General features: G+C 28.0%; 1 protein-coding gene across 1 annotated transcript; it reads left to right on the forward strand.

The window, feature by feature from the left end:
- Positions 1-223: 223 nt before the first annotated feature.
- On the forward strand, positions 224-27452 carry LOC129960027 (proton channel OtopLc-like). Its single transcript, XM_056073037.1, has 7 exons — positions 224-358; positions 7042-7236; positions 10642-10765; positions 15415-15607; positions 19972-20123; positions 23215-23458; positions 24402-27452. Exons 2-7 carry the CDS (start codon positions 7064-7066, stop codon positions 25289-25291), a joined length of 1776 nt encoding a protein of 591 aa, XP_055929012.1. The 5' UTR covers positions 224-358; positions 7042-7063; the 3' UTR covers positions 25292-27452.
- Positions 27453-27870: the final 418 nt, after the last annotated feature.

Here is a 27870-nt window from a genome sequence, read left to right on the forward strand (position 1 = left end):
AGAGATTCAAATTTATTTGTGTGCAATAATGATTCATCGTCTGTATTGTTTTAAATAACTAAATAATATAAATAAAGAAATGATAAACTGTCAAATACTAAACAAAGTATTTGACACTTTTGATATAAAGTGAAACTAATTGAAAATGGAGCTAATAGGATTAAATTAATCAGAAATTAGATTGCTTCTATTCCGGAATTCGATATGTTCGGATTATATCGTTCACTTTTCGGATCCGGATCTGCTTAGAATTGAATGATTACGACACATTATAAGGAACCAAATTTGTCAATTGTAAGAGAAGCGAAGAAGTTTACGGTGTTACTCTAATTTCAATGAAACATTGTTTCATTTAAAAGTAAGTGAATGCATTTTAATTATTGATAATGACTGCTAATTGGCGCATCATTCTATAACTGGTGGTAGAATTCGTACTTAATTTCTTAAGAATGATTGTTGTGTTTTGCTTTTCCTGTAGCAGTAATTGATATGACAAACTTCTGTAATATGCTCATTACCTTTATTTTTGTTTATTTCCCAAACGAAATCTTTAAACGTTAGTGTTTGAATCGGCCGAATTCATTTTATTAAAAAGGCTTTTTGTCATTTTTTCTTGAATGGTAAATTGTTATTGCTAGGATTCCCCCCCCCCCCTTCCGCTTCAAATATGTGGTTGCATTGCAGGAGCCTGCTTGAATTCTGCTTGCATTAGATTTCAAACTTTATATTTGTTTTATAGTTTGTTTATTTTCATCATTTAAAATATAAGCATAACTTTGCTTATCATAAGATTTTAATGATTTTAATTTAATCTCTTTATCAAAATGTGCTATTTAATATTGCTTGTAATCTGTTTTTAGACACTTAATTTCAGAGTACTTTCAAGAGTTGATTTCTGTATTTTGAATATTAAAAAAATTAAAAACGCAGTTTTAAACAGCTATGAATTATTCTTATACTTTAAATTGCAAATATAAAATTGGCATTTTCTAATTATAAAGTAACGTATATTTTTGAGCACATAATATAAAACTTACAAAAAGTAATTAATTAGGAATTTTGTAATAATAATTGTTCCAAAGTTTAAATAATACTTATTTTAATTTGAAGAACCCCAAATGCATGGCCTTTGTATATTAAATGAAAGCCTATGATTAAATTACTCTTAAAAGATTGAAAAAAATTCTTGGGGCACCAAGGCTGTTACCTATTTTGCATACTTAATATTCCAGGCTTGTATAAATGCTTGTATGCTCTAAACAGAAAATGTCAAGGTATTATTATTGCACTATTATTATTTCATTCATATTAAAATAATACCATTTGCAGTATTAAAGATTTTTAGTCGCAGAAAGTTTTATTATATAAAAAATAATTGCTGTTAATTATCTTGCTGCAGTTTGTTTGTTAAAATAATTTTTGTTGATATTTGCTTATTGAAATAATTTTTTTCAAGAAAAGCTATATAGTATGAAATCAAACTGTTTGATCATGCTTTTTACTTGTATTAAATTATCATTTGAAAATTAACACTGAAAAATTACAACATTTATAGACATTCTAATTTAATTTTAAATCCATTTACATCTTAAATGTTCTTTAGATACTTCACTCTTGTTTTCTAATTAGCTTCTTCAGTTTTAGAAATGCGTTGTTGAATTGATTCAACTAAGATGCTCAGAATACTTAATGGTTACTTTTTGCATTGAATAATAAGATATGTGATTGGTTTAATTTTAGCTTTCAGTTTTAAAATTAGATAAGTGTATACATAAATGAGGTGTATTCATGCTTATTGATTAGAAATCAAAACAATAATATATTTTTTAAATATACTGTGTTATTTTATTATAGTTATATGATTAGATTTATATAAAGTTATTGGTAATTTTGGGAACAAATGTTAAAATCAAGCAACTTCTAAACCACTATCATGTTATAAACAGAATTTCTGGCATGAAATTTGTTCTTCTAATAAGTTGTTGATTTGAAATATCAACCTTTTAAAAGCCTTTTGCAGAATTTTTTTTAAATGTTTAATGCAATTTTCTTACTTCTCATATACATTTAGTTTGCTCTAATACCTTTTGATTATAAATAAAATTCAACCCCTACGCTCGTTACAAAATTTTGTTGTTCTTATGAAACAAATTATAAAAATACAGCAGTATTTTATTGAAAGTAATAAACTTTTTAGAGATATAGATGTGTATTTTGAACTTTAGAATAAATAAGAATTGGTAATCTCATTTGAGTAAAATTTATTATTCTACAGGAATTTTAATTGTATTGCTTTTATTTTCATTTTATGTTGCATTGCTTTTGATTTTTCTGAAATTGTATCATCGTATTCCACTTTTTGTATTTATTTTTATAGAATCTCCTCTTTATGTTGCATTTTTAAGATATATTATTTTTATTTATTTTTAAAGTAGGATAAGTGTGTTAAAAAAAAAAAAAAAACTTATTTTAATTTTTAATTTAGTATATGTGTTACATATTTATTTAGTGTATATGTAAAAAGAGAGAGAGAAAGCATTCAGATTTCTCATTTTTTATATTCAGATATTTCATAGTAATTTTATCTTCAAAATAAAAATTAAAAAAAAGAAGAAATGTACATAGGTCTCGGAATATAAATTCGTAGCATTTTAATGCAAAAGATAGGAATACTAATATTTATCATGACTGTAATAATTGCTGCAACTCAGTCATTCAATTGCTCTTGATCAATTTTTTATAATCTAATTTTGAAGGAGTTGTGATTGCACCAATTTCTATTCGTGAAAGAGCATCAGCAATTATGTTATCTCTTTCGTTAACATGACGAATGTCAGTTGAAAACTGCGACATGTAATCTAAATATCTGAGCTGACGTGGCGTACATTTTTCAGGTTTTTGTTTGAATGCAAAAATCAAGGGTTTCTGATCCGTTAAATTGAGAAATTTCGATCCTCAAGCATATGATGGAATTTTTTTATCGATGCATAAATAGCGTACAATTCCCGATCATATGTAGACCAGTTTCTCTTACTTTTATTGAGTCTCATTTATAAAAAGGCAATTGGTTCCCATTTATCATTGCACAATTGCATCAAAGAGCTTCCGATTGCTGCATCTGATGCATCCGATCAAAGACTTAATTCAACACCAAGAATGGGTATTTTAGTAAAGTAGCATTAGCTAGTGCCTGCTTGGCCAAAGTAAATGCTTTATATGCTTCATCAGACCATTGAAGTGGTTTTTCTGGCTTTTTCGGAGGACGTGAGAATTTTTATTTTTGTGACCTTCTAAGAATTTATTCAAAGGATCTAAAATCTGAGCAGCTTTAGGAATGAATCTCCTGTAAAAATTATACATGTCTAAAAATCTACGCAATTGAGTTAAAGTTTGTGATCTGGGAAACTTCTGAATAGCTTCAACACAATCAGGTAATGGTTTTAAACCATTTTCTGAAATTTGATATCCTAAAATTTCTAAGCTAGATACACCAAATTTACATTTTGAATGATTGTTAAACCATAATTACACAATTTAGTAAAAAGAGCTCTCAGATGGTGCATATACTCTTGATGAGTTTTTGAAGCTATTAAAATATCACCAATAACGGCATATACACCCTCTAAGTCTCTAGTTACTTCATCTATAAACCTTTGAAAATTGGCAGAAGCATTGCATAGACCAAATTGCTTTCTTGTGCTTTCTAAAAGACCGAAAGGAGTAATTATTGCGGTTTAATGAATACCCTTGGGAGCTATAGGAATTTGGTGAAATGCTTTTACAAGATCGATATGTGAAAAAATTTGATTACCATGTAATTCACTAGCAAAATCAACTACACATGGGATTAGATATTTATTTTTGATCGTTCGAGCATTTAAGGAGCGGTAATCGCCAACCGGGCGTCAATCTAATGATCCTTTTTTCGGAACCATATGTAATGGAGATGAATAATTATTGCTTGACGGACGTATGTGGCCTAAATTAAGCATGTGTTGGAATTTCATTTTGGCAATTTTGTGTCTATCAGTGCCAAACGTTGGGCTTGAGCAAATACAGGTGCACCACATGTTTGCATATGATGTATTACATTATTCTAAACAGTTTGGTCCATGCAAGGCGATTTAGTTAAGTTAGGAAATTCACTTAATAGATTAGTATACTGATCATTGCCACATATAGTTTTACAGATAAAACATTAGCATTTTTATATACAACATTACATTTTTATTTAGTATCGTTATCATACAACGTTTTCTTAGATTAGCTTTTAAGTTGAAATGATACGAAAAAATCAACACAAATTATTGCTCTAGAAACATAACAAATATAAAATGGAAATATAAAATTTTTACGAAGTCCTAAATCTAAAGATAACAATTTTTTCCATAAACCTCTATTGGTGTGCCATTAGCAGCATGGAAATTTGAATGGGGTATTGTTTTATTTCATTTTTATTTGCCGGGAAAACACAAGTCACTTCCAGTATCTATAAGGAAAGAAAGTCTTAGTTTTCTATCAAATATGAGTAGGCGATAATGTTGTGATGTTTAGGCGGACAGGAGTTTAGTCGCCTCTAAGTCTGCCTGTCGACATTTCCCGAGAAGGAACACAGCTTAACACACTTCTTGGCGTTGTTTTGGAACTTTTCATGATACCAGCAGATGTCTTTGGATGCAAAAAAGCTGCGCTTTCGAAAGCGAAAGTGATTGCGCCGTCGAGAGACACTTCTTGATCTGCGCAAAGACGTTACTTTTCGAAGTGCTCTAATTACCTCTATTAGATCTGAGTGAGAATAAGCACTATTCAAAATTGCACTATAGAATTAGAGCTTGAAATTTTGCTTAACTTTAGTGGTGTCACTTCCAAAATTCTATCAGCCATTTCTGCAGCTTTAGTGGCGTTGAGAGGAGTGATAGCTGTTAGAATAGATTGCACGTTACTTGACATTTGTTGAAGAGAGTTCTAACAGGAGAGCAAAAATGTCCGCACACCTCTCATAACACGAAGTAGCTCGCTGGGTTTCCGATCTCCTAATTGCTCGCCGGTGAGAAGACTTCGGATTTCTTGATTTCGATTCTCCGCATCTTTTTATTACCTCCGATTTCAGTTGCTGGTAAGGATCCTCTTCATCAGGGTTAATTATGATGTCATGAACAATAGATGCAGCTTCAGGTGGAATATGCGCAACACAGAATTTGAATTTAGTTTTGCCTGCAGTTATCGGTTTTGGCACTGCTAATTCAAATGCAGCTTCCACCATAAGAAAACGAATTTGCGGATCAGCATAATTTAATGAGGGTATCTTCACTGCAGATACTTCATCCATGTCGGAATTCTTTGAAAACGGAAGTATGATTAATTAAATGACAGCTGATAAAATTTTTAACGTCAGCAAGTCACCATGTCGTAATTGGGGTTGCGTGTATTTGTTGCGACTCCAATTATTGCAACGTTTAAAAAAATAATTTTATTTACAATTTAACTAAAGAAATTAAAAACTTGATTTTACTACTAGCTTCACCGAGGCAGTGCGCGCGAAAGCGTTCCAAAAAGAAAGAGAATAACTTTTATAGAAGCATACCCGGGTGATGGGCTGCGCGGCAATTACGTCACACACAGCCTCGACAGAGCCTGTAGTTTACAGATATCTTATATGATTTATGATAGGCATTCACTACAAGACATTGAATTTGATAATTCCAAAATATCAAATGACTCATACAGAAGTCATTTGATATTTTGAAACTGATATCCTTTGCTTTTGAAATTGATATCCGAGTGAATGTCTTTGAAATACGTGTACATATTTCGAATAACTATTACATAAATAAATTCTATTTATCTAAGTTTCTTAGTTTGAAATACAAGTGTAAAATTTTGGCAGTTATTCAGAAATATTCAAATCGTTGATCATTATTGTTCATAGGCTATTTATAAAGCCAAATGATATTATAGACTGCTTTTATGTATGTTGGTTGGCATTTGGGTGCATTAATTTTCAAAGAATACTCTCAACTCATTTATGTATTGCAATTGAAGTCTTCAGCTGTAAACATTCTAGCTTTGAGGTATTCATTAAAAATAAAATTGTGATTGATTTACTGTCAGGTAGCTGTAGTTGTAATGATTGCATCCCTAGTCATGAAGAAAAAAATTAATATTTGATGCTATAGTTCGTAAAAATAAAAAAAAAATAAAAAATTGTTTTAATAAGAATTATGGAATTTCTATAGTTGATAAGATTTTACGTTTGTATTCATTGAACTATAAAATTTGCATATATGACACTAATTATAATACATTTGTGTGTGTGTGTGTGCGCGCGCGCGCCTTTTATTACCATTTTCATTATTATATGGCTTTGTTTTTGCTTGACAGTGTTATTATCTTTTATAATTTTTAATATTGTTTGGGATTTTTTTTTCTATATATATTTATGTTAAAATAAATTTGGAATAAGCAAAAATTAAAGTCTTTTAACTCTGTTTCGATTAATTCAGTATTTTTGTAAGTATTAATGGTGAAATATGCAATTACCACAAGAGAACATTTTTTTTAAAAATAATTTAGATAGTAATCTAGAATGAGGAAATAGTGGTTTAATTTTGTCCATCTTTGCATAGAACACTAAAATGCATTAAATATATTTTTTTTATTGGAATGCTTTAAAAATTTTATTCATATGCCTCTGAAGAATAATAAGGTATTTTTTCTCAATATGATCTTTGTCTAAATTAAGAAATTGAATATCATTATTGAGGTAAATGGTTGGTAATGCAAGAAATAAACTAATGTGAATAAATGTATATTAAATGTGCAATGTTTTCACCAGGATTATTTTGAGTCAATTTTTTTTTCACTAATATCTTTTAAACATTGCAATTATTAATTTGCAGTAATGCAATATTCCTGGTATATTAATTATTTCATGTATATATTTTGTCGGTCACAAATTGTATGCTGCATTGTTCTAGAGTGTGGTGACATTTTCATTAGCTAGTCATAAAAATGCATATCTTATTTTTTATATCTTGCTAGAATTGGAAAATAAATTGTTCTTATGTCATCTAAAGTAATGGAGAACCAAACTAGTTTTGATCCCAGAAGAGATGGGAATGGCCTAGATAAATCATTTGCTGAACCTGAGCAGTATCCACTGCATGAATTAAATGATTTCAGAGATGGAAAAACTAGTCTTGAAAATATCAGTATAACTGAAAATTGTCCTCAGAGGTAAAGTATTTTTTATTTGATTGTAATTTCACAATTTTTTTTTTATTAAAATGAGGTTACATATTGATAATTAGTAATCTAGTTTCCTAATGGGTCATAAATATCTTTTCCAGTGAGGGAATTTTATTCTGCTTTTTTAAAAAAAAATTAGAAATAATACAGAATGAAATATTTAATCAGCTTTAAATGTATGAATGGCATACCAAACATGCAAGTTTGTATAATTTTGATCATTGATGCAGATTATAAGTTTTTTAGCCTAAACTTACTCATGTTTTAAGAATAGTAATAGCATAAGTACTTCTATAATCACTGATGATCCATTTGAATATAATTTTTTGTTAATTAGATTTGATTTTATATGTAAAGGTTTCTGTCTGGTTACAAAGGACCTATGTTCATGTTTATCTTATTAGATGCAGTTATCATATTTTGATTGTAGATGCATCATTTAGAAATACAGGACTAAAATATAGAATATTTCTCATTTTCTTTTTTGAAATCAACTTGTGTTTGCCTGATAATTTTCTAAGATCTCATGGTTTGATGATGTTGTGTCCGTGTTACCATGGAAAGGAGGTGCAGTAGCTTCTGAGGGTAAAGACCCCTCAGCACCCCGGGGCAGAAGTCAAACTTCTAGCTCAAATGAAGATGACACTCACATACTCGCTTGCACAACCCCTTTTTACAGGGGAGCTCATTCACACATCTCACAGATAGAACACAGGGGAAGAACAACCATGCCTGAACCAGGATGCCAGTGATCTCGTGCTTTAATTTTATTAAGTTATTTATAGTTTTGTATTGCTTCTTGTACTACATGACTACAATTTGAGAAACCGATTTTTAATTCTCCGTATATTAACTGTCTGACTGTTCGCTCATTAAATGTTGAGCTAACATATGCTTAGTTTCAAAGTGGTATATGTGTATATATATATAATATGTTGAATTTCACGAGATTGATTGATTAAAAGTTGTAGAAAAATCAATGCTGAATTTAAATTTTTATTGAGTCTCTATACAAGATCTTAAATATTTCTAACATTGAAGTAATTCTCAAGTGATCCCCATCCCCACCCAAACATTGGGAATTTTCAAAACATGTCACGACTTGGACTCATCTTTCCAAGCGTCCATTTACACCCTGCCGTTCAAAGTAATAAATATTTTGGTGCATAGCTTTGAGTAATTGTTCTGTGGTTTTGCACCAGACTTTGGTGCTAACATTCAATGTGAGAATTTAACTTTTTATTTTCTTTTAGAATGAAGAGTTTTGCTCATTCATTTTTTAAAAATGATTCTCTAATTATAAAATATTATTTGGAATTTTCTAGCATATTTCTAAAATGATAAAAACAAGATTCTTTTTGAAATAAGAATTCCCACTTTGTTTCTGAAAAAATAAATTCTGCAAAGTGAAATTCTAGAAGTTAACAGTCAACGAAATACATTTCTAAAATAACATATTCCTTCAATATTTAATCTGAAAATTTTATATATGTTTATTTTTACTTTTGAAAAAAAAAATTTGTTTAATTCATTTTTAAGATGATTTTCTAATTTAAAATATTATTTTGAATTTTTCTGTCATATTTGTAGAACACATAATTTTTTTAGCAAAATTCTCGTACAATGATTCCAACAATTTGTAAATGAGAATTTTGTTCTAAATTATTGAAAGAAAAAAAAAAGCTGGTAGTTATAATATTGCATTCAAAATGTTATTATTTTTCATATTTCTAAACTGCCAAAATATTAAGTTTTTCAAATATAATTGATGCATATATCAGATTTTATTTATTTATTTATTCTGACAAAGGAATTTGGTAAATACAAGATAATGTTTTTAAAGCTTTGTTTAATGTTGAAACAAGAAAAATCTGTTGAATGAAATTTTGCCAAATATTACTATTCGGAGGAGGAAAAAAAAAAAAAAGCTGTTTAAAAAAAAATAGTTATGCCAATTTTTGTTCCAAAAAAGTTTGGATACCAAAAGAGATATTTAAATCAATTTATGAAGAATTGCTATATTTTAAATATTCAGTAATAAAATAGAAACTTATAAAATACTATACTTTATATATAATTAACAAAAAATCTCTCATTACACGATGGTAGTCTAATAAAAGCTATTATATCTGACATTTAAATAAGGATTTTTCTATTAAAAACAGATAAAATAAATTTTATTAATAGATTGTAGTTGATAATAATTATTCTGTAACATGTTATTCATACTTAATCATTAATTGTAATAGGTAAAAAGAGACAAAAAAATTGAACATTTAGAAAAACAAAGGCAATAATGTTGTAATTCAGAAGAGAAACTGTCTGTATAACACTGGATTAAGATAGTTGACATTTATGTGACTGATATTATTCAGTGTGAAGAAAGATTCATGGTATTCTGTGAAGTCCTCCAAATTCTCCTATGCTATTTGAAAGAAAATTCCTATTATAAATCAAAAGTTCAGACAACCTTTGTGAACTTCTGTCATATGATAAGAACAAAAATATTGGTTTCTTCAATAATTTGCTGTTCATGCCTTACAATTAATATAGTCAGTATCCGTGTTTACCATTTATCATGCTGCAATGGAAGGATTTCTTTATACTATTTAGCCATAAAATCCTTCATATTATATGCAAGTAGAGACTATGAAAATACACAACTAATTTTTTCCCATTGATTACTCTCTACTCCTTATTGCTTTAATGAATATGGGAATAGTCTACACAGGGAAGATTCGCCCTAGGATAATCCCTCCCAATATCCTCTCAAAGTAATGCTGGGATCGGAAAAAGACCACCGTTAGTGTTAAGTCGAAATCTTTTTAATCTAAGCCCCAGCAATATGTTTAATCGGAGTTTTGAAAGATTAGTCACAAATTAAAGTGTTACAATTTAGAGTGTAAATTCAGATGTCTCGGTACAAAAATCCATACATATGTAGTTAATTACTGCTTTTTATTTTCTATCTTATTTTTAAGTTGCCAGAAAATATTGGCAAGGGGGGAGGGAAATGAAAATTTCATAATCAAAATACATATTCAAGATGTGTAGGTATGCGTAAATGTGCAAATACCTACTTTTGATTGCTGGACTGGTTTCCTGGTACACTTTAATGAATGTAATTAGCTGTTTCTAACAGTATATTAGTATCCATTCTGAAGCTAGTGTCAGTTAGATATTTTCTTGTAGCATAACTTTATTACAATGATAAAGTATCAATGCTCTTGGAACACAATATATAACTTTAATATTGGTGATATTAAGTGTCAAAACTGTGGTAACTTATAATTATTGCACCATTCCCTTAAAATAGTTACCAAAAACTTTTTTTGTCTTTTTTTAAATCATGCAGAATTTTGACATTTCATATTGAATCCTTTCTCTTTATAGTTCTAGAGATGGTGATGTGTTGCATTCGTTAAGTGGTATATATGCTGAAGTTTTGATTGTGGTAACGGCTGCAGCTGTCATCACAGAAATGTTGCCTGGATCTTTGCCTTTGTTTTATTTTCATGTAAGAACTTTTACAGACTTAAATTATGTATTAGCAAGTGAAGAGCTTTATTAATTTAAAATAATTGAAGGCTACTTAAATCAGATTACTGGTATTTATGCAGTATTGCATAAGTACTTTAAACTGTCTAAAAGGCAGTGTTAATATCATAATAATCCAGTAACAAATGTGTCCATGTTTATAAAATGGCAATAACAAAAAGCATTAAGCTTGAATTGACTATAAGGAGTTGTCACATATATGCAGCTGAGATAATTGAAGCTTTTATGTATTCAAGACTCTGCGTGATAAAGAACATATTTCAGTGATTGATTTAATTTTATTTAACTTTTATCATATTTAGATACCATAATACCTTAAAAATTAACATTATACTATGGCAAGTAGCAACTATTAAAACAGCAGCAATATTTTTGTCAGATTAACCTAATATATTTCTAAGAACTTCTTGTTATTATGTCTTTTCCATGCATGATTTTATTTTATTTATTTATTGGACTTTTGTAATATTACTGCCTATTAATTTTTTTCAGAAAGGTGATTATAGTATTACAATTTCCTTTTTGAATTTATTAATTTACTGAAAAAGCATTTTTGATTTGATAGACATCTTGATTTATAACATTTCTTTATACTTTTGAAATCAAGCTTAACTACAATTTTGAGATTACTTATTTCAGATTAGTTAGACTTTTCCTACATAAATGTTATACCTTTGCCTTTTATTTCATATTATTCCCTATAATGTTCTTAATAAACAAATGAATTTACTTAAATGCATATCAATTGATTTTTAACATGAAGTAGTAATTACGTTTGAACTAAAAATTTATAACCAAATTTCAAAGAAAAATTGCAAAATTTTAATCAATTTTCTTAAGATCACCGATTTTTTTATATAAATCATTATGCTTATGCAGTTTAAATATAGTAATTTTAAACTACATTCAGGTTGGTAACTATTAGCATTTAAGATTCTGATTAATATTTGTGTTGATTGAAAGTACATTCTTTGACAGAATTCCTATAGGCCTTATCAAAACCTTAACAATACCTTAAGCACCAAAATCCTTCTGAGAGCTAAAAAATGCCGTCATTGCTACTCCCCCCTCTTTTTCTCCAAGGCCCCCTGGGACCTTTCTCCCCACCCGCTTGAGTTCCTAGCAATGAAAGTTGCAAAAGTGAAAGCTGATTTATCTATGATGCAAAATCAAAAATTCTAGGGCGAACATTGACTTTCACCTTGCAATTGTTTTAGAGTTGTTCCATATTTTACTTCACTACTGTATTAATTCGGTACCAATATTGAAAATTATACTTAGTTAATTGGTGAATTTTTAAATAAGTCTACAAAACGGATGGACATACTAATAAGATTCTGGAACTGAGATGCCTAAAAATTGTTACAGTTATTTAACTTCAGTTTTTATGAGTCATTCTATAATAGAATACACTTTGAAAAGCATTTTATGATGGCACAAAAAGTTGATTTTAGGAAGGTGATTCATATTTAAATGGATTAATTGGAAATTCTTCCACACCATCCAAGAATAAATTAGAGTTGTTAAATGTAGGCATCAGTGGTTTTCATATTTGAAATAATGATTTTAAAGTAGGACATAAAGCAGCTGATTGGAATTTGAACAGCCTATTTTCAGCTCTTTAATGATCATTTAAAGCTCATATTCCCCAGCACATAAAAACTACATTTCTTCAAATAAATGAAAATTTTGCTCCCATAGATGGCTGGAAAACATACCAGTAGCTGAAAGAATGTTAGAAGTTTTGGATAATGAGTAAAATTATGTTGATTGTGAAAAGGGGAATTTTCCAAAAATTAGTTGTAAATTACATGCTATAGTATTACAGGATGTTAAAAATAATTTGGCATGTGCTATATAATATTGGCCCAGATGATAGTAGCATTTTTAACTCTTTATCAGTCTTGTAAAATTTGTATGTCATTCTTTGCTGGAGATCTATAAAAAAATTGATTCTAGATGTAATTGATGTATTTATTGTGAAAAAATTCGTTGGAAATCATGAATAGTGTTCACAAATTATCAATATTTAATTGTGAAGAAGAGTCAGTTTTTGTCCCTCTTTCCAAGATAAGTCTTGAATTTACTGGAGACCAGATTTTAAACACTGAATATATCTGAAAAAGATATTTTTGATTTAAAATAACAATGCCAAATATTTATGTTGACAATGCTAAAAAATGTTAGAAAAATCTCCACTTTGTTTCTAAATAGATGCTTATTTTGTATTGAGTCAAGTAAATTGCCTTCAAATTGTTATGACAATTTTTAAAATGTATTCTCATTAAACGATAATATAGCATATAAAAGTAATGAATGTGATTATATATTAGTTGAGTTTAATTCTTTTTATAAGTAAAATAGTAATAGCTAATTCTTCAAAATTTCTGGGTATGATCTATCAGAAACAGTTAATATTGACAGTTTTCCTAAATTCCCATCCAAAAATAAAAATGGAAATTTAAGTAAACTATGGAAAACACTTTTAATACTTTCTCGTGGGCAAGTTGATACAAAATTTTTTTTCTTGTGCTAGAAGAATCGAAATTGAAAACCTAAAAAAACAATTTTATTGCACAACAAAATCATTATTTGAAATATTCTGAAAATTCAAATTGCCATGAAATCTTGAAAGAATCAAGATTTTCTGTAGCAGGAACAAGACAAAAATGTTTGGCTTACCTTGAAAATCAAATGAAAAGAAATTCAACAGAAAAAGGAAATGCTTTTCTGATTGTTTAAATGAATAAAAAATTAGAAATCATACTAAGTGCACTTGAAGAATTGAAAAAAGTTCTGAAAAATTAGCAGAGAAAGTCACTTTGAAAAATGATATAAAATATGTCTACTGGTAGAACAATTTTTGCTGCTCAGGGGGAAAAAAAAGAAACAGAAAATATTGCGAAAAAGTGAAATGCTATGTTCAAAGAGTTGAAAGAAAATTAATTTTTTTTCTTCTACTGGTACTGATGCATTTCTCTATATTCAGACACAAATTTTGACTCTTGGGGGGGGGGGGGAGTTGCAGTTTTTGTACTCTTCATGTTGTTATGGTGAGTAAAGTTGTGATAAAAATATAAATTATGTTCCTTTTTTTTAAACATTATGCATAATTATCAAGTTTTTGAAATGCCAGTTTCCCTTTCTAATTAAATGTTTTGTTTTATTTAATTATTTATAAAGGCGAACTAAAAATGTTAGTATTTAGATGGAAATTTTATCTTCAACTATGTTTATAATAAATTTGTTAAATTAATTGTTAATTGCACACCAAATCATTGTATTCCATACTGTCTTACTAATAGAGTTGCTTTTTAAAAAAACCCTTAAAAAGGACTTGCATTTTTATGTGGGTAAAGAGTGAGAACCCTGTTTGAGATGTATTACAAAAGTATTCGTTTCCTAATTTGTTGGTAAAATAAAAATGTTCCAGATGTTATAAAATTTTTTATTCCTTTACAGTTTGACTAACATTTAATTAATAAAGTTTACTACGGGTTTCATGGTTTATTTAAGTTATTAGGCATCTGCACATTATACATGTTGTTAAATACATTATAAATATTCTTAGTTTCTACTATGAGATAAGAATGTACTTTGATACTGCTATTGCTTGAGAAGCTTGCAAATATGTTGATAAAGGGGGGGTATTTGCAAAATGGTTATACCTATTTAGGATAAGCTAACATTATTTCAAGCTTGTAGCTTGTCTAAAATGTGCATATAGAATCTATTTTCTGTTTCCAAGATCTTCCTTTGGATGATACTTATTAGTTTGATAGAATTCAAAGCCTTTTGTTCTCTCATCTTTATAATATGCAGATATACTAAAAGGGATTTGCAAAAATTTGCAATTCTTTTTTTTTTTTTTTTTTTTTTAAATCTAGGCTTTCTAAAGCTTTTAACATGCTCTGCAGTACATTTTCACAGCAATCGGATCAAATTCGGATGCTTTTTAAAGCAATAAATCGTAGCCTGTTATGTAATTTTTAAATGGTTATGCAATATTTAGGTAATTTTTAAATCATTAAAAAATTTCACGGAGCAACATTAGATTGCTCCAATTGTCACTGTAGAATTTTATTAACAAAGAAACTTATACCTTTAATTTTGTAACTTCAAAATTTAAGTAAATATCAATTATTTGCTTAACACAGTATAAAATCATTTATATTTCTGACTTCACTTCTTTACTCCTTTGACTTTACCTCATGACTTCTTTCTTTGAAAATTTCAGAATTTTTCCTGAATAAGATTTCTTATTTAGTATGCTTCAATTCATTTCAAATTTTTTAAAGTCTTGTTTGAAAGTAAAATTATCTACAAAAAATTAATTATAAATAAATAAAATCTTTGCAGGAAAAAATTGTAAATATTTTTATTTACTCTTGTAATTATTTGTTGCAGGGCTTCCCCCCCCCCATTTGTATTGTATATAAGTTATATAGAATTTATTAATGGTCTGTATATTTGTAATAAACATTTACATTGCAGCCTGCAGAATATTTTAAAAAAGTTATATTTTATGAAAAAAGTAACTATATTATTTTTTAAGCATATATTTTTCAGAAATGGGTCGTTTGAAATATTTACAATTATTTTATTCAGGACTACCTATTTGTTTACCTTCTTGGCATAGGAATTACGGTTTTCATAATCATTCATGGTGTCAAATTGCATCAGCAAGTTACTTCAAGCAAGAATGATGAAAATGATTGCAGACTCTCTCCTGCATTACAGAAAAATGCACCAGAAAAATGCATAGCTGACATAAATTTATTTTTTAGAGTTGGAACAGCTAGTAAGTATATTAATCATTGTTTCATGAATTCTCTTTCTTCTTTGTAAGAATATTTTATGGAAGATATTATATTATAATATGCACATGTATTTATGTTTGCAATAAAATACATTCATTTATAGAAGTAAAGTTTCAGCTAAATGGAATTATATTGAAGAATTTTTCATTATTTGATTCAATGTAGGAGTTCTATGTTCCCGAATGTGCATATTGTTAGCATGTAGGATCATTTGACTGAAATGACATTCTAAAGATGGGTATTTTGTGGATTCACTTTTGGAATCTGTCTTAGAGATTATAAATAATTAAGCTATTTTAGGGAAAGCTTGGATTTGTTGCCTTTTATATATAAAATAAAATCATAAAGCGCTTGAATTTGTGATTCGTTCTGAGCTTTTGATGAAGTTTTTGAAGGAAAATGTTTTATATTCCTAGTGGCCATTAAAAACTACTGTATAGTATAATGTAATTTTTAAAGTAGTACTTAAATGAGGTTTGCAGTAAAATGCAACAGAGGTACTGTGCAAAAGTCTATTTATTTTCTTTCGGAAATATTCCTGGAACAAAACTATACCATGACATATTTCAAGTTATTGCCAGTTTCTGGTAAAAGATTCATTTCTAAGATTATTTCCTATTATCCTAAAATTCTCAGCTAGACAAAAATCCTAAAAACTATTCAGGAACGTGACTTTCAAACTTGAAAAAAGTGAATTCGAGCTTGTAATCTTTATTCTCAAAGTCCTCCTAATAGAGAAGCATTCTTATATAGCATATTGATGAAATATATTTCACTAGAAATCTAATTTTAATATTTTATGGGTTTTAATAAGTTATTTAACTATACACTTAGCAGAAAGATTAACATTCTGTCTATATATTTATCTTTTAATTATTCTCTTAAATTATTTCTTCTGTGAATACTGTAATCTCAGCTATTCAGAATAAATGTTCTCTAATATATATGCAGTCTGTATTCTTATTTTCAGTGCATTTTTTAAATTTTACAATATTTATCTTATCAAATTGTACTATTTTGAATATCTTTAACAGCTGCTTTTATGTTCAATTTTTCTTTTCCAAGCTAACCTCTGTAATGATCGGAAGTACAATTTTGGAAAAATGGAGTGATTCAATCATTCTTCATTCTGGTAATGTGATGTGTTATATGCTAGTAGTTTACCCAAAGATGGTTTTCTGCATGTTAGCTGGTTTTAGAATTTTTGCATCCAAGCACTTTCAATATGCATGAATTTTGAAATTCAATAGAATGAATTTTAAGACATTTTACTTGCTAATTAAAGATAAATAACAATGAGTACAGTATTAGTTAGCATTTTTATTTTAATGAAGTATATGCAATTAAGTTTTTAGAAATTTTTCTTCATTTGAAGCTGAAGGCTTTACTCTAAAAACCAGTAATTTATTATGCTGTTTTCCTACATGCTTATAGGCTTTGATATCTTTTTTTTTTTTTTTCTTTTATGCATTTTTTGTTAATTTTAAGCTTTATTTTTAATCTTTTTTCGTTTTAGACGTAGTTTAATAATTTATTACTTTTTTTTATTTCTTTTTCATATTTGATTAGGTTTTTTTTCATGCATTTTAATTCATATTTTGTAAAAATACTTAAATTTTTATTATCTTCTAGTGTTTTTAAAATTGTTAAATTTAATTAATTGAAAGTTTTATAGATGAATCCACTTTTTGTTTTAATTCCTTATTTATATTATGTTATTCTCCAGTTGTGTTAATTCATGCTAATTAGAACTAATACTTTAATCAAAAGCAAACGTTTGTTCCTTTTTTTGTATCAAATTTTTCTTTTAAAACCAGCATTCCTTCATTCTTGAGGGGAGGATGTTTAAAAGTGATAGATTTTGGCTGTCTAGCTTATGTTGAATAAATAGTTTAAATTTATAATAACCATGTGTGATGTCTTTTCAATACTTTATCTCATAGTATGCAAAGATCTTGATAATCCTTTTTACTCGTTTCACTAATTCAAGAACTGGTTTTGTTATCTCACTGTTGCTGATGCAGACTTATGAACTGGCTGTTGGGTGTTTTTGTATCAATATTGTAAACCATCATGGATTTACTGAATACCTTTTGTATTTATTTAGAAGGAAGCAAAAGAAAAACAAATGTTTTTAATTGCTTTCTTATTGATACTAATATCTCTAAAAGTGGAAGCAAAAGAAATATATTGTAATTGATGCCTTATGAATGCCAATAATTCTGACAAATGTGATCACATAACTAATCTGATCGGATTCTAATATCTTGCTTTCTGAATAAATTTGTATGAGCAAAGAAATTTTACATTTCATTTCTACATGTTTTCTAGTTTGAAGATATATCTCTGGGCTTATTTGATATTTATATCCCATAAATGAAGGCAGTTGTAAATTTCTCTAAATTAAATTTTAAATGAAACATAGATTTGGATAATTTCTGATTATGGTTAACATCATACGATTTTCACTTAAAAAATAATAGACATTGAAGTTTTATTAAGACACATGAATAAGTGTATGTGTATATTCGCAAGGAAAAAATACATTAACTAAAATAATGTTAATCGATTAGAAAGTCATATTTTATTGATTTGAAATGCTGTTTTCAATAGATAACAAAATAAAAGGACATTATAATGTAGACCAGCATCAGTGTGTTTTCTGATATTTAGGTGAATTTCTGACACATCCTGTAAAGAAAAGGATTCTTAAAGAATTTAAAAAATAATGCAGTCCTTTGATAACTCAAGATAAACTAGTTTTTCTTCTGATTGATCAGTCTTGTATCAAAAGTGGAAAGCAAAAATTCATACAAATATTAATCATTACTATCATTATCGTATGTGCTTTTAAATAAAAAGTAATTTAAAATGCAAAATAAGGATGGAAAGTATTTAATATGGATGCCGGATCTTGTATGTTTTTATCTCGCTACAATGTACCTTTCATAATTGTCTTTGTGAAAATAGTAGCTATATCTCTGAACTATGGAGTTGCAGCGGCCAAACAGGCGATAAATGACTGTTTGTTTCGCCAACTGGCGATAAGCATCAATCATACCTTTGGAGATGAACTTTGCTCTCCAACGGATACGAGTGATTCACTTCCTGCCTTTGCCAGCTGGCTTAGAACTTCTGTCTCGTGCTGGTCGATGGAATTACGGCCAATGTATCATGATATATATTTGTTAATTTAATTTGTAATTAAAATTTATTTTTGTTATTTACATGGCTGGCAGTTTTCATTAAGTAAAAATGTTTTAATACTTTAATTTAAAGTAAATTTGGCAATGCGTGTTAAACCACGCACCAAACTGGTGACCTGGTACTTTCGTTTTCACTCTTCCAAAATTTGCGAAGTCCAGCCTCAAAATTTTAAAATATGCTCAAATCAGATTTTGGTGATTGAGCTCTTCAATTACTTTTCGTAATGGATTATTTTGGATTATTGTGCCTAGAAGTAATGCATCAAGGACCAGGTATGTGCTCAAATTTTCTGTTCATTTCTCTGTGATTGGTCAATATTTTATTTCCCCATTATTTTGGCGAAGAATTTTTAGAATGTAGTTTTTAAAATTACGTAACATGAATGCTATTGAATATTTTAATGAAATCATTTTGCTTTAAGAAAGATTGTTCTTCTAAAAAAATTTTGTGCATAAATATTACATACGGATTTGCTAATCTCGCAAAAAACATAGGTACACTTTTGTTGACCAGGGACGAGCGATAAATTGCGAACTATTTCCAAATATTGCAATTTTTATTTGTATAGTTTATATTTCTTGGGTTTAAAAAGAAATACGTTATTCTTTTTGTGAAAATGAGTTTTTATTTTCAAAATTGTGTAACAGGTTGCGTCTGTGGGAAAATATATGGAGAAATGCCATGCTGTTAGAATTTTTCGCTAACGCAATCGCTTGTAATTTGAAATTTACTGTATAAAAACTTCTCTTCCCACTCCTCTTTCAACAAAAAAATAAATTATTTAAAAATAAATTAGACTAACGCTAATAGAGCGGATCGAATACAAAAAAAGCAAACGAAAGAAGAAAAAAAATTGCACTAGCTTTAAATTGAATCTCGCATTTTACTTTATAGAGACTTAAATGAAAAATATTCCACTCGTTTTTCCTATTCGCCATTATTTTCATCCGTATGACTGCAAATTTCAACATCGTGCGATTTCTTTTAAAATTTATATTTGGGATTATATCCGAGATTTGAACCTGCGGCAAATTTTTGAAAAAAAATATGTATTCACGGTTTATCCTCGGAAATATACAGTATATAACTTGCATTTTGATGACATTTTTTAATTATTTAAAATGGTATTTTTCTATAGTTACAGGCGGTGCTGTTCTTGTCACCTCAATGATGGAAGCAGTGTCAATTCATGTATCTATGAAACATTGTGTAAATCAGCTGAGTTCTGCTCAACCAATACTACGATGTATTTTTGTTTTATTCCAGATCCATTTTTTAATAAATCCTAAGGTAGGCATTTTAAAGTATAATTTTTGCATAATTTTTGTACTTTAACCGATATATTTTTAATTTTGAGAAAATTTAAAATTTTAAGTCAAGATATAATATTATATTCTAACAAAAAATTTTTGTTTTTGATTGCTTGAAAAATAAGATTATTCTAAAGAAATCATATCAATTTAATTACTTTACATGTTACACTATTCAGAAAACGGCATATATTTTCCAAAATTTGTTTAAATTGTTCTTTTCAAAGATTGCTTAAGAACATTTCATTTTTGTCTTACTCGAAATGTGAAATTGCAGGTTATATAAATAAAAAAAGAAAAGAAAAAAGATTCAATTTATTCTGGAAGCAATAAGTTTTTATGAAAAGCACACGATAATATCAGTTTATCAGGAAATTCAAAAAAAAAAAAAAAAAAAAATGTAAGAAAAGACTTACATAATTGCAACTCAGTTAGTAATATATTTAAACCTTGCATAACAAGCAAATAAAATATTAAAAAAAAAAAGTGCGACTCGCTTAGCAAGCGATGTGACAAGGAGTCACCGTGACATCACATGAAGGATTACCTTATATCTGTCGGTATTGAAAAATGATTTGAAGAGAGTTCTTATATTTACCTGGAAGAAATTTCGGCCGGATAGCGTTGTGGAATTCCACACCAAGGAGTTTAAACAAACGCCTGAGGAGCCTTCGTCAATGATATTTTGCCTCTGACCAAGATTATGAGGTTAGAAGTACATGGCAACGACGTCGATGAACTGGTGGAAGAACAGAGCCAGAATTACTAAAAACCTTATGGAGCTGCTTTCTGTGTCAGATAAAAAAACTGCAGAGAAGATTTGTAGAGGAAGAAATAATAGATACAACAGAGCAACAACTGTCCAATGAAATAAGGGAAATATTGAAAGCATAATATGCAAATTCTTAACATAATTTGCATATTATGTTAAGAAGCGTCTTCTTGATAAGGCAGTAGCTACATGCGTTACAAATTATTTAAAGATAAAGCTGCCTTATTTTCGTCAAATTTTAAAGTGTAGCCATTATCTCATTTATTGTCATTTAGTGAAAATAAAGATACAAGGGAAAATGAATGCCAGTATATATATTAATTGAGTATTAGTTTAATTCTTTTCTAAGTAGTAATACCAAATTCTTTATAATTTCTGAGATATGATCCATCAGAAGCAAATTGTGGGAAATACTTTCTTATGGGCAAGTTGATATTAAGTCTTTCTTGTAATAGAAGAATCGAAATTAGAAAACTAAAAAAACAATTGATTATTGCACTATACAATTTGAAATATACTGAATTATTTGAAATATTTTGAAAATTCAAATTGCCTTAAAATGACGAAAGAATCAAGATTGTAGCAGGACAAGATTAAAAAAAATATATATTTGGCTTACTTTGAAGACCAAGATATCAAAAGAAATTTTAACCAAAATGTTAAAGAAGAAAACAGCAACAAAAAACCCGCTTAAAGGTGCAGAGGTCGGCCATCAAGAAAAAAGTATATTCATGGGCATAAAGTCTAATGAGAGAGCTTCACCATCACAGAGCTTCTGGAGCTGCATTATATACTCAAAAATTCACGGATAATGACACTATGAAAAGACTTAGTATCTTAGTGCAAGACCTACGAGTTACTTTGTCATAGTTCAGCTCGTGTCCGATATAGGAATTTGTTCAACAACGCCTCTAATTATCAAACAATTCTGATGATTAGATATTTTTTTACATCTTTGTTTTTGATAAGTTTTTGCAAATTTTTTTTATTGCAGTATTGTATGTACTTTGAAATACAATGTTTAAAGAAGTTTCATAGGCAATATATAAAATTGATATATTTATCCTTGTAATTTATTTGTATTCCTTTAATAATTGAACAATTTTTAAGTGAAAGGAATTTAGATTGACAGTGGATTATGTTTGCAGCTTTTTTCTCTTCATTTTTTGTATGCATCTATGAAATGCTTGCATTTTTTTAGATTCTATGTTTTGACCTTCACTTACCATTTCTGTCAGCAACCACGTAATGTGTGTAACTTCATCGAGTAGAGCAATTTTTCTCTGTGAAGTTTGGTGCAAACTGTATATTATACAGAAATGATGAATTTAACTATTGGGGGGGGGGTGCTGATGAGTTCATGGAAATCTTTTTCCATCATGAGTCCTTTTTAGAAGTGACAAGAAAAAAAAAACATATTCGGATTTGTTTTAAACAATCCTAAAAGTTTTTAAAGTTAAGCAAAATAAACGTAAAATTAAACTTTTTTTTTTCAAACTGTTTACAATTCTAAACATATCAAATTGATTCTAACATAAGCCTGGAAAAAAAAAAAAACCCTAGTCTTTTGATTTAAATTCATGCTGTGGGTAATTTGTCCAAAAAAAAATTGGTATTCTTTCTAAAGACACTTCAGTATTACTATCGCATGAAAACTGCCGTGATGGTGCAATATTTCTTCCTTTTATGTCCAGAAGGAATTATAACAACCAATATCACCATGCAAAAATTGATTAAGGTTTCAATGAAGCATTTTATTTATTTTGTGTAGTCATTTTACAGTCCTACTATTTTTAATACTTTTATAATTCCATTAATTTTGTTTTCGGCAATCTCAAATCACTAAAATGACACATGTAGTTTTTTTAAAACTTAGAATTTATTATGACATATTTCAAGAAACTATCAATTGATATTGACAGGAATATCCTGTGCCATTTATACAGGTATTTAATTTACAGTAACGCTTCCATTTTTCAGCACTTATATAAAATAATTTTAATTCTTCTGATGTTTTTAAATATTTTCTTCAAATTTATTAAAATAAATTATATGTATATTTAAAAATTTTTTTATTGAATTTGTGTGTTTTAATAAAAATTTTGTAAGTAAATTTTGGCATGCTAGACCAGGTTGTTAACAGCATTTTTGCTTTGTGCAAGATCAAATAAATTTATTGCAGAAATTTAGAAATTTTTCATTTAAATGAAAACATTTTATATATCAAATATATAATAGTTTTATTATATGTGTATCCTTTCCCTTTCAAATTATATTTTATCAATTTTTATATTTGTAGAATATCTTGAACACATTGGGATGCTTTCGAAATCTTGCTATTATGCACTTATTTGCTGCAAATTTTGCTGTGTGGTTTCGAATGATGGTATGGGGCATTGTGAAAGATTGGGAAGCAGCTACTCATATCAAGCATAATTCAAGTGTTCCCTGGGATAATGCTCTGAATATTACTGTTCATTCTTTGGAATCTGATGTAAATTCGAAAGATAACAGTACACATTATCCAGCTCATGTAATACACTGTAAGTTAAAATTTTATCTTAAAACTGTTTTTCTATCTTCAGAATATATACTTAATTCACTCGCCTATAAACATTTATGAAGTTATTTTATTTTGATATCATCCAAAATTGTTTGGTAAAAAGGTTATTGATTTGCATTTCATTTAAGAAGTTTTCGTTAACTTTAATATTTTATCAGCATAATTATGATTAAAATGGAAATTAAACTTTGAGATATATTATCTTCAGCTTAGCCTCAGTAAACATACAGTTTGAAGTAAAATTTTGGAATGTAAAATATTTCTTCTCTGGCGTATTTTCCAGCAATAAATGAGATGTTTGATGGAGGATTGAAATGCTAGTGAAAATTCTATTTGCAAAATATTTGTAATGCATAGGTAATAGAAACTTGGCAAATAAAATTGGATAAATGTATTCGATAACAGTAATCCTTTGATTTAGAGTTTTATTAGAAGTTTTCTCCTCATTAACATGGTACATATGTTTTCATAATGCTACAAAATTTGTTCTAATACTTGATTTTAAACATGGTTCATTACTCGATTTCACATGTAATCTTTCACTTAAATTAGTCTTTTGAATGGAAAGTTTACTGAACTTTTTTTACCAATTGTGCTTTTGATATGAACTTTATACTTGATTATGAATTAAAATACAATACAGAAATTATTTTATAATTTAAACTCCTAGATATTAAGAAGTTATATCAATTATACGTTGAATGTTTATACAAGAAGTAAAAATTTATAATTATTCAAAACTAAAAATTTTTGAATGTAGGAAACCAAGACTCAATTATTGAATTATATATAAGATTGAATAAAATATCAAAATTACAATTTCTTAATGAAAAATATAGTTTTTCTTTTTGTTATTGTTGATTTTCTCCATTCTTCTCTGATCTGAAACTTACTATTTATTTCCTTTATTCAATTTTTTTTAGATACATCAAATTGTTGGTGGAGAGTAAAAAAATCAGAGGAGATGGATATTACATCTGTGCAATATTGCTTACAAAATTCTACTGCTGGACAGATATGGGAGAAAACAGACCAATTTTTATTTGTTTTCAAAACTCAATATTACTTTCTGATAATTGGTATTTTGTACATTATATGGTGTAAATGTAGCAATGATTACGTAAAGCGTAGTTACTCATTATTTTCATCTAATAATAACCAGAAAATTGATTTATGCAGCAAGGCAACAAAAGGTTTTTGTCTTGGATTAGTGGTTTTTGGTACAAGTATTATAATTTTGATTATTTTTTTTACTGTTGACCGAGAACTAATTATGATGCATAGTATTATATATTGCGTTATTTTTGGGTCTTCCTCAGTTTCTGCTATATTTGCGCTATTTCAGGTCAAGAAAATGTATTCTTGGAAGTCTCTGAGAGAAGTCCAATTTATCAGGCTCTTCCAAAGTATTGGATTGTTTGCTATTTTGATTTACGGTTCTTGCAACGTAATATCTGGTAGTTTATCACCAAGGAGACCAAATATTCTTCTTGCTTTTGAAACAATAAGTATGGTTCTGAATAGTACAGCTCAATATTTGCTCATAGTTCAAGTCTCCAGGAAAAAAATTGACGTTTCCAATGCTAATGAGAAACCGGGTCGGCAATCAATTGTTTTTCTCATATTTTGTAATATTTCTCTTTGTATTTTGGAATGTTTTATTACCTGGAGTCACTTGAGGCATCAATTTATAATTAATGATTCAGAAGTAATTTGGACAGCTGTTATCCGATGTGTGCTTCCTTTTGTTGTATTTTATAGATATCACTCTGTTGTTACTCTTATGCAAGCTTGGGTAAAAGCATACCAATAAAGTCAACTGTACTGGTTTTTTCCTTAAAAAAATTTGCATTATTATGGTTAACGCACAGAATTCAACCGAATCTTTCTTCTTCTTCTTTGAAGTATGTTAGAATTTTTATTAAGAGGTTTCTGACTTGCCATTCTTTATAGTATTTCATCATACATTATGATTAAGTATTATTTCTTTATTATTCTATTTGCATAAATTATAGAAGGGGAAACGATTATATAATGTAGCCAAAAGTTCAAGGTTATTTTTTTTTATTTATGTTGGTATTGGATGCCATTATATTTTGATTTTTTTTTTTTTTTCTGGAACTTTTTTGTTTCCAAGTTTTGTAACGATTTTATTGTTGATTACTTGGCTGTTTTGATATTGTTTTAATTCATTACAATAAAAAGCTTTATGTGATGCTAATTATCCTTCATCAGAGATACAGCATTTTCCTATAGGTTTTTAACTTTCCAAATAGTCACGAGTCATCATTATAGTTAAATTGGATATTGCTTATGCTCAGAAGCCCTCTCCCCGGTGCTAAATGGTCATCAAGCTTCTCATGAGCTGTATACCTATATTTATGAAATTCTGGTTAGTTTTTATAAACCTATTATTCCCCACCTCATTTTTTCTAGTCAAGATAAAAGGTATGGTAATATTTTTGTAAGTTTGCATACAGTCATAATTGTTCATATACAGGAATCTCTTACAACTGATATATTTTTTATTTATACTTTACTTTTTAACTGTAAAGTGAAGAAATCTCATTTTCCACAGTGTATTTGTACACAGTATTGACAATTTTAATAAGGAACTTCTCCCTTGAATTCTTCTTCTAATAATTTCTCTAGAAATTCTAAGAATTATGTAATTTGAGAAAACTAAACTTAGTTTGTGCTTTTTCTCCATTATTTTTTAAATACTTATTATTGAAAGTTACTTAATATTGTGAACCGTTTTTAATAGGTTTCTTGCAAAGGTATTATTTCCACAATTATTATATTTGTGATTCAGCTTCTCTTTTCTACATGTTTTCTCCTCTATTTTTGCATATATTTTTCTTTTTGTGAATTGACCCTCTATTTTACCGAAATTCATTTCTTTTGAAATTTTTATGTATTAATTTTCCAAGTATTGCATTTAATATATACATATGTTTTTTTTCTTTAACTGAAGTCGGCTTTTTTTTAGTCTGAATAAACAACTAAATGGGTCAAAAATATTGCTGGTCATTTACAGTGATATCTTTGATTCATGCATAAATGTTACTTGTTCTCTTGCAAAATAATTTAATATATTATCAGATATTTAAAAAAAATAAGTATTGTTGACAACTGCTCCATTTGCGATACGAAATTGTTTTTATTTATAAGTTTTGAGTGTTTCTAGATGTTGAACTTTTAAATTGGTCGTAGATATTTTATTGCGATTGTTATTAAAACATTGTTAGGTATCTTTATTGTGATGCAGTTCCAGTTATTCAATTTGTATATTTTATAAAAATGTTAACGAATTCGAGAACTATAAAATTAATATTGAAAAATGTTTGAAGCGAATTATGTAACATTGTGTTGATTATTGCTTTGTTTGAAATTAACAACTTCATCAAATATCATTGCTGAATTTATTACTTTTATTGTAAACTATATTTCTGTTTTTAATTTGGAGTTTTTATCTTGTGTCACATGTTGGATAAAGCAACTGAACTTTTGAAAAGATGCAAATTTTTTTCTGATAGTGTATTTTTCCCTATGTTTAGTGTATAATAATTTTTATTATTTGTTTAAAAGATAGTAGATAAAAAAAATGAAAAAAAAATGCTGTATTTCAGTTTTATCAAATATATTATTTAGAAAGGTTATAAACAAACAATTAATTCAAGCTGCAGTTGTCTTATGCATTTACACCCAAAGGCAATACAACAAAGCAAAATAAGATTGTTTTGCGTATATATATAGATAGATTTATTTTTTAAGCTTTACAATTTACAAAAGTTTAAAATGCTGATATCTGTAAGAAGTTCCTACTTGGTATGCTTTGTAAAAATATATCTATTCATTATGGTGATATTTCACATATTGTTTCCAAAGTATTTAAAAATTGATTTTCTTTATTTTCTTGGGCTTTTTGTAGTGTAGTATTTGTGAGCAATTAAATATGTGCCATATATATATCTATATATATATTTAGTTTGTTATTTACGAGTTTACCTTTCAAGTTTATTGAATTTTTGAAATAAACTATACTTATCCATTCAGTGTGTATCAATTACATTTCATTAAGTGGTGTTAGTTATTTAATTAATTACTAAGATATATTTTCTATACTATGGTAGACTGTTTTTATTTGAATATGAGTTGTTACATTGGAAGTTAGTGAGCATTTTATTTCATTTCTGTTCTGATGATCTAAATCTGTAATCAAAATAAAACTCAGTAAATCGGGTACTATTTAAAAATTTTCATAGCTACTTAAAAGCATGAAATCAAGATATTATAATTTCCGAACACTTTTATAATAACTTTGCGAAAGGAAAATGCTGTAATAAAAATTTATTTAATTTATAAGAAACTTTTAAAATATTCTCTAAC

This window comes from Argiope bruennichi, chromosome X2, assembly GCF_947563725.1.
Source record: "Argiope bruennichi chromosome X2, qqArgBrue1.1, whole genome shotgun sequence".
In the NCBI taxonomy this organism is placed as follows: Eukaryota; Metazoa; Arthropoda; class Arachnida; order Araneae; family Araneidae; genus Argiope; species Argiope bruennichi.

Coding starts and splice junctions, on each gene's coding strand:
- LOC129960027 (XM_056073037.1), top strand. CDS start 7,064: ATGTCATCTAAAGTAATGGAGAACCAAACTAGTTTTGATCCCAGAAGA. Junction 7,237..10,641: donor ACTGAAAATTGTCCTCAGAG/GTAAAGTATTTT, acceptor TTCTCTTTATAG/TTCTAGAGATGGTGATGTGT. Junction 23,459..24,401: donor TCCAGCTCATGTAATACACT/GTAAGTTAAAAT, acceptor AATTTTTTTTAG/ATACATCAAATTGTTGGTGG.